Genomic DNA, 14355 nt, shown 5'->3' with positions numbered 1-14355 from the left:
CTTGAAAAAGTACCTTTGGGACATCCATGGCCTGGGTGACTGAGAATCTCCATAGTCATTCCATACAGCTGCTTATAAAGGTTTGGAGCAGAATTAGATAGGTAAACAAGGTTGTACCTGGCAATCCTGGGTTGTACCAATTCATTGCAGATATGGGTTCATGTTTTTGTTTATTCAAAGTTAAAAAGGAACTTCTGGGCCTTTGGGGACACTCACATAACACCTGTGCAAATCCTTAAATCATCCACTTTCAGGACTGTGCAGCTGCTTTCTACCCTTACAGCACAATCCTAGGACAATAGATATTTGAAACTGCTACTCACCAAATATTAAATAAATGCAGGGGGGGGGGATTTGGGGTCACTATTGTTTGGTCTGCAACAATCTTCTTTAGAATACTAAGAAAGCTCTACCTATTGGTTATCCATAGATTTTTTTTTAGTTCAGCTTGTATGGACTCTATCGTGTGATAAGTATTGGGAGGGTAGATCACCTCCTGTTAATAAATCTTGTATAGTATTAATATCTTGATTCTCTTTCTGATTTTTTCCAGATATATTGCCAAAATTTGTGCCTCCTGGCAAAACTCTTCTTGGACCATAAGACTTTGTATTATGATGTTGAACCATTTCTTTTCTATGTCATGACAGAAGCTGATAACACAGGATGCCACCTAATAGGCTATTTTTCCAAGGTCAGTAATAATTACATGGGGTCTATTCCACTAGTAGGGCTTTGTGCATCAAAACAGTGTGATGATGCCTACATTTCCCTAGCTCAACATTTGGAAACAAGGACGGTTAGAGGTAGAGTACTTGCTAAAGGAAAAAAATTGCTTATGCTAGGGATTGAAATTTCCAGGCTATTGACACAATTGAGGGGGAGGGAGGTGTATAATGTTTCAAATGTAGAGTCACTTTTATTACATCATAAAATTTATTGCAGGTAGTCCTTGACTTATGATCACAATTGGGGCCAGAATTTCGATTGCTTGGGATGTGGTCAGTGAATTATCATGTCACCAGACCTGATTTTATGATCATTTCATAGGGTCGTTAAGTAAGTCCAGTTTTACCAATTGACTTTGCTTGTCGGAAGCTGGATGGGAACGGTGCAAATCATGATCATGTTACTGTTGTAAATGTTAGCCAGTTGCTAAATACCCAAAAATGACTGTGGGGGATAATGTGACAGTTATAATTTTGAGGAAGGGTCATAAGTCACTTTCTTTGAGGCCTTTGTAGCTTTGAACGTAACTGTAGTTAAGCAGTTATAAATCGAGGGCTATCTATATGTGTAACTTGCTTTACTTATGAAAGTATATTTATTTAAAATGGAAACATAATTTATTTTGACAACAATAAATATATTGATTAAATTTTCTTGAAAATGTTTTTAATGTTTATTGCAAATGGTATGAAAAACTGCTAAATTATAAAGGCTGTAGTTTCTTTTTATTTGTGTCTATTGTTTTGCCTGCCTACTACTATTAATCATGAAAACAGAAAGTAACAATAATGTTGTAAAACAAAATCTTCCACTGTCTCAAATAGAAAATGTGGAGCAAAATCCAAATCTTAGCATACATATTTTTACCATATGAAGTTATCCACTCAATACTATCAATAGTTTTTTCTTCTTTTGATCCTTTGATTCATGAAAACTAATCAAACTTCTCTACGCCTTTACATGTTAATTGCTTGATTTTTACCTTTTCTAAACTGACTAGTTTGTTCTGTGTCTGAACTTTTTAATGTATCAACGAAAATGTACAGCTATTAGACAATACTTAAGAAATTCCAGATTTGGAAACAAATTAAAAGCCTAATAATAATAATTAGGGAAAAAATGCTAGGTTTTCACATTCTAGTTTAGGCAAACATGGTATTCCCCCCCCCCCAAAAAAAATCCAGCTTTAATCACAGAGTTCAATTATTTTTTTAATGCACATGTTGCTCTCAATTCCATATACAAGCACACGTACAAATTCTTTTTTGCTACAAATATCAGTTTTGGCTATACATTAACTCTTAACTAGTCAGGACTTCAAATATACTCCTGTTTGTGATTGTTTACAAGCACAAATCTTATTAAAGCTACTTCCTAAACTAATAGTGTCTAGCTACTTTCTGAGCTTTCTTAAACAATCTACAACTTTACCAACCTATAAATCCATTAGATTAATTGAATTATTAGTAACAATCATATAAGCATCAGGAGAACCAGATTGGGATAAACTGGTCTGACAGAATTGATTTATTCAGTCTGTTTATCTAGAGCTGATTTATCATAAATTTCATACGTCTGTGAAGATTCTCAATCATCCAGGTCATGATTGTCCCAAAGATGCTTTTCAAAAGAAAACAGGACTTTTTTCCTTGTTATGAACTGAAAGAGCTTCAGAATAGAAGAAGTTTCTTGGATGAGAAGGGAAACATATTCAAGGAAAAAAGTCCAATTGCCTTTGAAAAGTGCCTTGAGAACATAAGTTTCATAGATTTTCCTCTGATCTTTTACATAACAGATATCTACCATGTTTCCCAGAAAATAAGACCTGGTCTTTTTGGGGGGGGGGGATCCAAAAGAGGCACCAGGTCTTATTTTCAGGGGGTGTCTTTTCCACTCACCTTATGGTGGCGGCACCGACAACCCCACCCAGCCAGCCCACTTCTGCGGCCGAAGGAGCAGCTTCATTCTGCAGCTCAGAATGGAGCTCAGACCTGCATTTTGCAGTCAGAGGTGTTTCTGGAAGGCCTCTGCAGCCGAGCACTGAGCTACAGAGTGAATCCATAGCTCGGTTTTTAGCTGCAGAGGGCTTCTGGAAAGGCCTCTGACTACAAAATGCAGGCCAGGGGACGTCGCAGAAGAAGTGGGCTGGTGAAGAGAGGCAGATGTCGATTCATGGGAGGCCTAGTAAATGAGTACAGGACTCGTGGGGCAGCTCCACCCCCCACCCCCACCCTAGCTTGATTTTTAGGTGTGCGCCTCGCCCAAAATTAAGGCTTAGTTTTGGGGTAAGGCTTTTTATTAGCCCACCCCCAAAAATCAAGCTAGGCTTATTTTCGGGGTAGATCTTACTTTTGGGGAAACAAGGTAGCAGGTTGCCTTTAAAGGAGTTTGATAATCTAGTCTAACAAATATGCCAACTAAGTCTTCATCCCTGGATTGTTGATTGAAGAGTATTGGGGAACAAATAAAATAATTGTGTGAAATGGAAAGGCAAACTAATATGTACTGAATATCTTTATCAATCATTATTTTTTTGAATTGATGAATGCAATCTAAGCAGGCCAGTTTGGATTTTCTCCTTGTTTGGAAATGGGAAGTCATTTTTCAGAATGATGTTCAGGATTTGGATTTTATGTAAGACAAAAATTATGCAAGTTGACTGTTAAGATTCCAAAACTTTTAAATTTTACTTTGCACATGATGGTTACCTTAAATTAGTTTTCAATTTTTACACACACACACACACACACACACACACACACACACACACACACACACACATACACACAAATGTGAATGTATGCTTTTGGTTCTGTTTCTATGTTTTTTGGAAGCCTCATGTTAGTTTAAATTGTTGGGGCAACCTATTACTCTCCTGAGATGTATCTCCCGATACCTGCTGTTTAGATCAGAGGCTACAGGTGTGGTTCCTAGAGACTTGGCCTAGTGATAAAATAGGAGAAGTTATTGCCACCCAGCCCATTAGTGAAAGTACTGCTGCTAAATAGGTGGGGCCAAGGGATCACTGGTAAAGTAAGGACAGAATAATTAAGAAACTGGATACTCAGAACTCCAGAATCATCTGAAACTAAGGACAAGATATTTTGGAGAGTAGTTATTCAAACCAAACAAAGAAAAGTGTGATTTGTCTCACTATAAGCTGAGGTTCCAGAAAACATTATTTGGCATACCAAGACAGAATGGAGGTGAGTATCTCATAATCATAGGCTTAATGGCCCCTGCTTCACTGGGAATATCTTCATTTATTTGTTTATTGTTTTGCTCAGATTTGAGCCAGTCTGTTATTAACTATATTTTTACATAATTCTTATGAAATACTACCCTGAAATGCTACTTTGTTCAATTTTAGGAGAAGAACTCATTTCTCAACTATAACGTTTCTTGCATCCTGACAATGCCTCAGTACATGAGGCAGGGTTATGGCAAAATGCTTATTGATTTCAGTAAGTATATTTACTTATATATGTGTTGACAGTAGATAATAATATTAGCCAGTAATAACTAATAATAAACATAGAGGTAGTCCTTGACCTACAATCATTTAAAGTTATACTACAACTAACTATTTGAAGTTATAACAATGCTGAATGAATGGTAGCTATGACTGGTCCTTGGAGTTCCAGCCATCCCAGCACCCCCGTGATCATGTAATCATAATCTGGACCCTTAAGCCCATTCACGCTTAAGTTTGCAATCTTCCCAGTTGGTATTCCGTAAAGTCAACAGGGGAGGCCGCAAGTTGCTGGGTTAAGTCTCCCCTGCCTGCACACCCTCCCCCAGGTCTCTGCACTCACACCGTCCACTTGTGCACCCACCCCAAACAGCATGACGCCTCTAATGCATCTTTCCTAACCTACCTGGTGCTTCTCTAGTGGACTCTCCCTTTTTGTTTCAAACTCAGAATAAAAGTGGCCCATTTAAAATACTCTGTTTAAACCTCTCATGTTGGTTGCACGGACTCAAAATGGCTTGAGGATTTTGGCCACAAGTTCCTTGTTCCCTTGTTTTTCACTTTCAACACAACAAGAATAAGTGGTGGCAGCCCATGCTACTTGCTTACTAGGAAGCCAGTGAGATTTGAAAGACATTTTTGAAATTTTTTTTAAAAAAATCTATAAGATGAAATGGAAATAATGTCAGAGTGAATCAGATCTGAGCAGAGAAACTTGATTTTTGATTACATAAATAACAGCCCCGAGTTACTGAGCCAAAATAGAAGCTATAGGTATCTAGTTGCTCACATTAGACATTGTGGGAGGATGTTGTGTTACTCTACGGTAGCTAAAAATTAGGAGGAGTGTGGTAGCACTTTTTCTAATTAACAAATATTCATTGAAAGGCATAAGCTTTTATGAAATACCGCTATGTTGGTTGCATACTCATTCCTGTTAATACAGCTTGTTGGTCTGAAAGGTGCTACTAGATTCCCCCGATTTTTATTGTTCATACTTTTTTTCCCATTAGCACCAATGGGAATTAATAGATATTTAATACTTTCTCCTGCCATTTTGAACTCAGAACACTCTACGCTCAAATGTTTTGCACATCCCTGGTAAGTACCAGAAAATATGACAGCACCCTCCCAAGTAATTGCTAGTGACTATTATTTGCTGTAACAACAAATTGAGACAGCTCTTAGTTTTTAAAGGTCATATCTTTTGTATGCTGAAGAGTTCTCTAGAACAGGGCTTTTCAACCAGTGGTACGGGTACCCCCTGTGGTACATTGGCACCTGGTAGGTGGTACACGACCATCCTAGAAAAGTGGTAGTGGGGGAGGGGAATGAGCTGAACCGGTGGCAGCACTGCACAAGCCTGAGCGAGAGATGGCTGGAGCTGCAGGGCTGTCAGGGCTGAGAGCGCCAGGATCAGTGCCAGGCTCCAGCTGGAGCTCGGCACTGATCCTGGTGCTTCTCCTGAGCCCTCAAGAAACACCAATCAGTTGGAAAGCAGCACGGATCCTGGTGCTTCTGCTGAGCCCAGAAGAAGCGCCGATCAGCTGGAATGTTGCAGCATCTCCAGGGTCTTGTGATTTACATTCAGATGCTTGGCAACTGATTCATATTTATTTATGACGGTCACAGTGTCCAAGGGTCATGTGAAGTGACCAAAACCTGCTGCAACCACCTAGCAGACGAGGGGAATAAAAACCAAACACCCCCCCTCCCCACCTCCACTGCCAATCCTCAACAGAAATGCTCACAACAGTGAAAACCTCAGACAGGAGGAAGAGCGCCGCTGGGTGGGCAGGCAGGTGTCTTGCTCGGCTGTGGCTTGGGGGACACCTTTTCCAGTGCCATTGTAACTTCGAACAGTCACTAAGCGAACTGTTGTAAGTCGAGGACTACCTGTACTTTATCACTCCCCCCCCCTTTTTTTTTTAGTCATCAAGTTTTTGACACCTTGCTAGGTGACTGGTGGCACTCGGATATTGCCATATCCTAAAAGTGGTACAATGGGTGAAAAGGTTGAAAAGCCCTGCTCTAGAAATACAATATAATCTAAACTTTGTAAAGCAATAAATAAATAACCCAGAAAGTTATACAGTGATACCTGTAATGGCGGTCTAAAGCAACTGCTTAGAAATGTTAGCAGCAGTATCTTAGTACATTTAGAACCTATGAGAAGTTTGGTTTAAAACATCTAGTCAGGCAGGTTGCGTCAATCCCAAATCATATCAGAGATTGAGAGCTGTTTTGAGGTATAACATTTTAATGTGTCAAAATATTTACAAAGAATGCTTATCTTTTTTAGTAGGGATATACCACTGCAGGTTCTGCATTAGAGTTCTAATTTGCTGCCAAGCATTTATTGTAATAAAATGAAAGAGCATCCTTCTTGCATCTGATTTCTGCAGATCTAATATTCTAATAGTCTTCCATATTTACTCCCAACCTAATGCGTTGTATAGCAATTACTTCCATATTTATTCCCATCATGATAGATTGGATAGCAATTTCTGTACTGTCTGGTGTACTTTCAGACAGGAAGATTGCTAACTTGTCCCAGACAATGTTACCTTTTGAACTAGATTAAAATTTGCCTTGTGCATCTGCATTTTATTTCATATGTGCTCTAAATTCAAGACATTTGAATTTTGGAGAGGTTTGTCACCACAAAGTATTTGAGCTCTCCAATCATGGGCTTACAGATCCATCTATGGAACTGTGGTAGAAGTAGTCTAAAAATACCTCTAAGACCAAATTGCAAAAGTTTATGTGTGCTCTCTAAACAGGCTATTTACTCTCCAAAGTGGAAGAGAAAGTTGGCTCTCCAGAAAGGCCCCTCTCAGACTTGGGACTTATCAGCTACCGTAGTTACTGGAAGGAAGTTCTTCTCCGTTATCTGCATAATTTCCAAGGCAAAGAAATCTCCATCAAAGGTGGGTTCTAGTTTTCTCCACTTTCTTTCCTTAAGTTCTAACTCTCACTTCACTGTGGCCACACAGAACAGTTTTTCTTAATTTACTTTTGCCATGAATGTCTTTCTTACCATGTTGCAAAAAAGGAGGTATTTAAAAAAGAATAAAACCTAAGAACCTATTGAGGAATAAGTCAAGGTGTCCAGAGATTAAAAAGTCTGATAATCTCTCATTTATCTTTCATTGCTGCTTTCCCCTAGATGCTTTCTTCCCCATTCCTAATCCTTAGTTTTTATGCCTATCCAATGAATCCCAAAATAATCTGGAATCTAAATGGAGAATAAATAAATGCATGCTAATACACAAATGTGTTGAAACAGTTCCAGCCCAGTTACTTCAATCTATTTTTCTTCCTATAGGAGGAGAAAATGTGAAATACCTCCAAACAACAGCAGCTTAAAATTCCTCTCTCTATTTTGTCTTCTAGTACCAGAGAAGACATGGTATCTCATAACTGCTGAATTCGTTTGATTCTGCTTCTGTGGCTCATCTGGATGAGCAAAGAGCTATGCAAAGCAGCTAATCCTTGACTGGAGAAAATCACATTCAGTCTTTTGCCCTCCCTTCTGAAGGGCATGCTTTGAGATTATAAATTCTGAAAATGGTATATTCTGTTCTTTTAAAAAGCTACAGGATCTTGTCCTCTGGCTTCCAGTCTTTATGTGACTGGGCAGGAAACAGCATCAGTAGATCATCCCGTACATTTGTTTTATTAATAATAGACCCTTGTATCTCTTTATTCCAGAAATTAGCCAAGAGACAGCTGTCAATCCTGTTGACATTGTTAGCACTCTGCAAGCCCTTCAGATGCTCAAGTACTGGAAAGGCAAACACCTGGTACTAAAAAGACAAGTAAGAGTTTGCCTTGCAATTTTGCATCTTTGTTTGGGATGTTTGTGGGTATTGACTGTTCTGAATTTGGGGGGGGGGATTGCTTTCCTGGCCTAGTTATGCTGCATCAGAAAACAGGAGTCTATGCATTATCTGAGCATAGAAGTCTCTTGCAAGACTCTTTTCAGTTTTCCTGGGAACCATAGCTGTCTGAATATTGTTGGGAGTCCAATACTTGGAGAGCTAAAGAGCTTTCCATCCATGTAAACATAAAGCAAAGTAAACAATGGCTTATAGAATTTTTGGATAGCTGAAGAAAACAGTATTTACATAGTGGCCTGTTTCCCTGTTTCTCTTTTGATACCTTAAACTGTTCACTCCCTATGGTTGTGATTGGTACTGGTTCCATTTATTGTGTTTGCTTAAAAAAACAAGATATATACATGTTAGGAAACAAGATTATAAAACAATGAATAGGAGACGCACGACATTACAAATGGAGAAAATGAAATATAGATGGTACCAACTAAAACTGGGATGTTTCATTTGGGACAAGGTGTGTATTCTTCCTTAAGATGAGAATTGCCCTTGACTTTTGAATTCACATATTTGGAGACCAAATTCCAAGATAAATTGGATTTTATCTAAAAAGGCATTAACTCCTGTTAATAACTTTATGGGTACAGAATAGTGGTAAAAGAAAGTAAGTCTCATTGTGTTTGTTAATATTAATTCTTCAATATTTTTTGTTTACATTTATGACTGCAGTATTAATTGGTTTGCATAGGCTCAACCAAGAGTGAACAGAAGATAAATGTTGTTTTATTTTTGTAGCTCTGGGTGATTTGGAAGAATTGCTCAGGTTTCTGAGTCACAGAGTCTAATAATAGCAATCAAAGCACCCTCTTTCCCCCATAATACTGATGAACTTAAGAAAAAAATAAACATACCAGAAATGAAGTTGTGTGTAGAAGAGCTGTGAGATCTATTCAGTTTTGGTGCTCAGAACAAATTCTTGAAAAACTATATATAATTGTTATACAAGTGTCCTGGTGATAGATGTTTAGGTTCTGATTAAATAAAACAAAGCTGTTATCATTCTGGTCTAAGGCATTCTGACTTACGAACAAAATGGCCATTTCATCAAATCTGTGGTGACCATGGGAACAGAAAACACAAATTATGACAAAATCAATACAGGTGAACACATTGTTTTCTAAAGCTTTCCTTTAATGTATTTTCTTCTATTTTATGCAACTAGGTTATTACAGCTTCACTCTCTAAAATAGTAAGTCTGAAATAATGTGGCATCAATTTTCTACCTGTAGCAAAAATACAGGAAATTAGGATTCTTTCAAAATTAATCAGTCAGAGGACTTTTTTTGGATTTACACACAGAGGTTCTTACTTAAGAAAGCAGCACTATTAAACTGTTCTTGTGAGATAAAACCATGCATGTGTTTATTTATACATATAGGCCACTTGACTAAGCAGCATTTACTTCTTCAGAGCTTTTTTAAACACCAGCAGGATTGGTGCTGATCTGACTTCAGGTGGAGCACTGTGCCAAAGGAGAGGGGCAATAACAGAACTGTTTTAGTTTTCTTAGCTTGAAATTCCTGCAATATTAATTATAGTTATGTCTTCTGCAGGCTTTTAACCTGCCTTTCTTTTTCCCCTACTCTTCTCAGGATCTTATTGATGAATGGATAGCCAAAGAGGCCAAAAGATCCAACAGCAATAAAATCATGGATCCCAGCTGTTTGAAATGGACCCCTCCCAAAGGCACTTAAATAACCAGTCTTTCCAAGAAGTGTGAACATCCCATTTATGTGCTGCCATCATCACCACTGTGGGTACTTTTTCATTTCCCAGCACTAGAAACATCCTTCCAGATCTTGGACATGTGATTGCTCTTGTTACCAGCTCTTCCCTTTTAGATATTTCTGCAGTGTTTTACTTTTTATAGAACATTTTCGACCAGACACCTTGTCTGTGAGGCAAGATTGAAAATATGAGAGTTCTGGACAATATTAACATGGCCTCAAGAAAGTACAGTAAGATTTAGTTGCTCCTCCATCAGTTATTTGCTCCTAGCACAAAAACCTGGATTGGTTCTCACATTTTTAGTTTTATAACTTCTGTTTAGCCCTCTGAGATGTAGTCCACCTATGCAATATAGTGGAATAGCAAATGTGATGGAAAGGATCATATTTCTTCATTTTACTGATGGGGTAGTAGAAGGGCAGTAGAAAGATCAATTTTAAATTTCTCTGTTAAAAACAAAGTAAAGCTAGTGGGGCTAGGGACAGATATTCTTATTAGTCCCATTTCTATACTAGCTTTCATTTGCATGTTTTTAATAGATAAGAGAGCACTAAAAAAAACCCAATGCTGTGCCTGTGTTCTGAAATGCTCCAATCTATTCTATTCATCCTACATTTCCCTGCCATTCTGCTGCATGTGTATATACAGTCTATATGTCCATGAGACTATTTCCTAACCACATGGTGACAAGGTACAAGTAAGAAATGATCCAGCGCTTCCTAGAATCCTGAATTGCTTCTGGATGTGCAAATTTCTCACATTTATTTGCAGAACCTAAAACTTTTTTGATCGTGACACCTGTGTATTCCAACATTTTCATCAAAATATTTTTCCCACTTCAGTCCACCAAAAGAGTTGATGGGCAAGGAAGCTCCAAACTGGCTTTGATTTCTGAGAATAGCAATGGTCTTATAATTCTGGATACAGGGTATCAAAAGCAATGAGTCAGTCCTCTGTGAATTGGATTTTGTAGCTGGGATAGTCAGGTCTCTGAGGGGGAGATATCAGGCAGGAAAGATGCCACATTACCTGGTCTTGATAGCATGCCTAAATGGAAAGACAAGATGCCATCACTCAATCTGTTGTAATTTTGGAGAAGTGACTTCCAATACACTTCAAGAGTCAATTAAAATTAACTTGGTGGGGAAAAAATTGCAAGATCAACATTTGAACCTTGGCATAGCATTGTCTTACTAATTTGGTATAGCTCATCATTTTGGATTAGCTGTTTTAAGGCTCCTATGCTTGAAGCCCAAGGAATATAGAAACACATTTCATCAGCTGGTGAGGGGCACTACTCTTTTTGCCAAATTATTCCTTTGCAATACATCGCTATAAACATTTGGCAGTTTTGTGATTTATTATTCAATTTGTGAAGCTGCTGGATATACTGGTGCCAGGCCTCGAGGAAATTCGTTGTGGCTGACTGAATGTAGTCTTTATGATGGCTTGTATTTTTGGGCCCTACATTGGCAATTTGCAGATTTTCCCTGCCAATGAGACTGTCTTGGTCTGATAATTTTCTTACTCTTTTTTCAAGCAGTCTGTAGGGAGATTGACAGTTTCAGCTATGCTGCTCCATAAATGAATGTTGAGATTTGGCTCAGAAGCCATTGAGGGCAGGTGGATAGTTATGGGCATTTTTGAAATAATTTTTATTGTTTTACAAATGAAAAATAAAGTCTATTATACAAGGTTACCCAAAGATAAATTTTAATCTCATTTAATCTCATTTGATAAGATGTTTATCATAAGATGACTCCAGCATTTAAAAATTGTGACAAATTGAAAATAAAACTTCAAAAACAATTATAATAGACCTCCAGCATCAGTTGCATAGCAAGCATGCCCATTTCAAACGAGAATGTATTCATCTTTTAAATACACTTTGATTCAAGGGAATCCTCAATCAGTAATAGATAATACTTACTTATAACGGCTGGGAATAATGGAAGAGAGGAATCAGAGCATTTTGTCCAATGGATGGAAATTTGTAAATTGTTAAGAGTAAAACTCTTGTCCATTGTAAGTCAGGTGCTACAAGTATTTTAGTTTGCCTATTTCTAAAATCTCAATCTTCCTATATTACAAAAAGGAAAACTCTGGCTAGTCTGCTTCACTATTATCTGCCGTTTTTAGTTTTGTATAGGTGGCAACGTATACATAAAGAATTGGACTACCAATAGTCTTTGTAAGGCTTCTTTCCCTTTTGCATGTATTATTGGTGTGAAATTACATCTCAGCTGCTGGGCTGTGTCTCTGCAGTCTCTGCTGCATTGGGTTGCTCTACTGGCCAATCACTTGGCCACAGATGTGCATGATATTATACAATAATATCCCAGTATTTGAGATGGGAACCTTTTTCCAAATGAGATACAGAATAACCTGGCACTGGGAGTACACTTACATGCAGCAGATCAAAGTAGCCACAATGGAGATTAACGGGTGATTGTGCGCACCCCAGCTTGAAGTATGGACATTTACATCCTGGGTTATGTTTTATTTGTTTGGGGGCTGCAGAAAAATGAGCTTGTGTGTTCTGCACTCTAATTGCAGTTTCCACAAAAGGAGGAGTGTGGGTTTTAATGGTAATGTTTGGTGACATATATGAAAAATCCTGAAGATAGTTATCCATACAACTATCCCTTTCACTCCTGCCTAGCATGCAATTGTCAATAGTAGACACCTGCATGATATACAACTTCTTTTCAACTGAATATTTCTTTAAAAAATGTCCTTTTGTCTCCCATCTTGAGAAAAACAGACTTGTTCAATTTCCACCAAGGGTTTTTAGATAACAATTCGTATATGTTGGTTCCTGTGTTTAGTTCTGCCTTTTTATTGCCATTCTCAGTCTGCAAGATTTCTATTTCTGAATATTGTCTGGCAATTGTTCTCAGCTTCTAGATTATTGCAAAAAATGGAGTAATGCTCTTGTGACAAAGGGAGGCTGGCTGTTCTTGTACAGAAGCAAAACTGTTTTCCTGGATATTTTAGAATATGCTATCAATGTATCAACTTCTCAATAAAGCATGTTCTCCGCTCTCACTTTCTTCTCAAGTATTATTCTGAAAGGATTACTTGGGAGGAATTGACCTCTAAGCCAGGGCTTTTCAACCTTTTCACTCATTGTACCACTTTTAGGATAAGGCAATATCCGAGTACCACCAGTCGCCCAGCAAGGTATCAAAAACTTGACCCCCCAAAAAAAGAGGGAAAAAATGATAATGTACAGGTAGTCCTCGACTTACAACAATTCGCTTAGTGACTGTTCGAAGTTACAACGGCACTGAAAAAGTTACTTATGACCATTTTTCACACTTATGACTGTTGCAGCATCCCCAGGGTCATGTGATTTACATTTAGATGCTTGGCAACTGATTCATACTTATGACGGTCACGGTGTCCCAGGGTCATTTGATTACCTTTTGCAACTTTTTGACAAGCGAAGTCAATGGCCGGGGTGGGAGGGGTGGGGTGGCCAGCTCATCACTCAGGTTGCAGGGTGCCTGTGTGGGTGGGTAGAATCCATGGGTCTCTGGTGGAGGGGAGTGGGACTGCCCTCCTTCCCTCCCTCTCTCCCAAACTTTTCAATAGGCATGTTACTGTTTATACTCTGAAGGGCAAATATGCTGCTTGCTAAGTGAAGCCCCAGGATAAGCGGGCTACGTGTGTGTGTGTGTGTGTGAGTGTGTGTGTGAGAGAGAGAGAGAGAGGGAGAGGGAGAGGGAGAGGGAGAATGTATATGAATGTGCATATGTATTTGTGCATATATTCATATTTTACAGTGGTATTCCAAGTTCATATTATCCAGATTGCTTATTTAAATTTCATCTTGTTTTATATCTGTAGTATGATAAACCTTTTTAACAAATTCTGATTTGATATTGTTTTTTAGCCAAAATGTTTGTCTGAAAGTACTTTTTTAACCATCCTGAATTTCTCACTTTACTTTTGGATATTCTGAGTATTTGAATGCCAATTCTTTTGTTCTGGTTAATGACTGCAATAAAGTTAAGATATGATAATGATAATGCAACCCAGAAGGAAGCAGTAAAGTTGAGAAATATTGAAAAGAATAACACTTTGATTCAACTGATAAAGGAGAGTATTTATAGCTCAGGGTTGACATGAGGGGTCCTTGGTGCTCTCTGAACTTGGTTGTTTTCTTGTTTCTGAGCACACCCAAACGACACATATATACACATACATACATGCATACATACACACACACACACACACACACACACACACACCCTCACCCACAAAGCACAAGACTTGCCAGAGCCTCGTCCTCCTCCCCCACCCCCACCCAAATACTCCAGCAACTTTCTCACATATTATTACAGCCATCCATCTACTCCAGGCTCTCCCCCCCTCCCCCCTATGCAAAGTAGGCAGGGGACGCCTGCCTGTTTATCCCAGCCCTGGCAATCTTGCTCACTCCTTTCTGTGAGCTGGGAAGGAGTCTGTGATTCACATACAAACACACACACACACACACAAAGCACAAGACTTGCCAGAGCA

General features: G+C 38.5%; 1 protein-coding gene across 1 annotated transcript in view; it reads left to right on the top strand.

Moving 5' to 3' along the window:
* KAT7 (lysine acetyltransferase 7) overlaps window positions 1-12876 on the top strand; it is a 32754-nt gene extending 19878 nt beyond the window's left edge. The window contains exons 11-15 of the mRNA XM_015810418.1: window positions 554-694; window positions 4100-4193; window positions 6985-7131; window positions 7916-8022; window positions 9693-12876. Coding sequence (XP_015665904.1) covers window positions 554-694; window positions 4100-4193; window positions 6985-7131; window positions 7916-8022; window positions 9693-9794 — 591 coding nt within the window. The 3' untranslated portion in view covers window positions 9795-12876. The remainder of the gene's footprint in view (window positions 1-553; window positions 695-4099; window positions 4194-6984; window positions 7132-7915; window positions 8023-9692) is intronic.
* The last annotated feature ends 1479 nt before the right edge of the window (window positions 12877-14355 follow it).

The sequence above is a fragment of the Protobothrops mucrosquamatus genome, unplaced genomic scaffold (genome assembly GCF_001527695.2).
Source record: "Protobothrops mucrosquamatus isolate PMUCROS unplaced genomic scaffold, P.Mucros_1.0 scaffold10, whole genome shotgun sequence".
Taxonomy (NCBI): Eukaryota; Metazoa; Chordata; class Lepidosauria; order Squamata; family Viperidae; genus Protobothrops; species Protobothrops mucrosquamatus.
The sequence above is the reverse complement of the archived record's forward strand: the minus strand, read 5'-3'. Positions and strand labels throughout refer to the sequence as shown.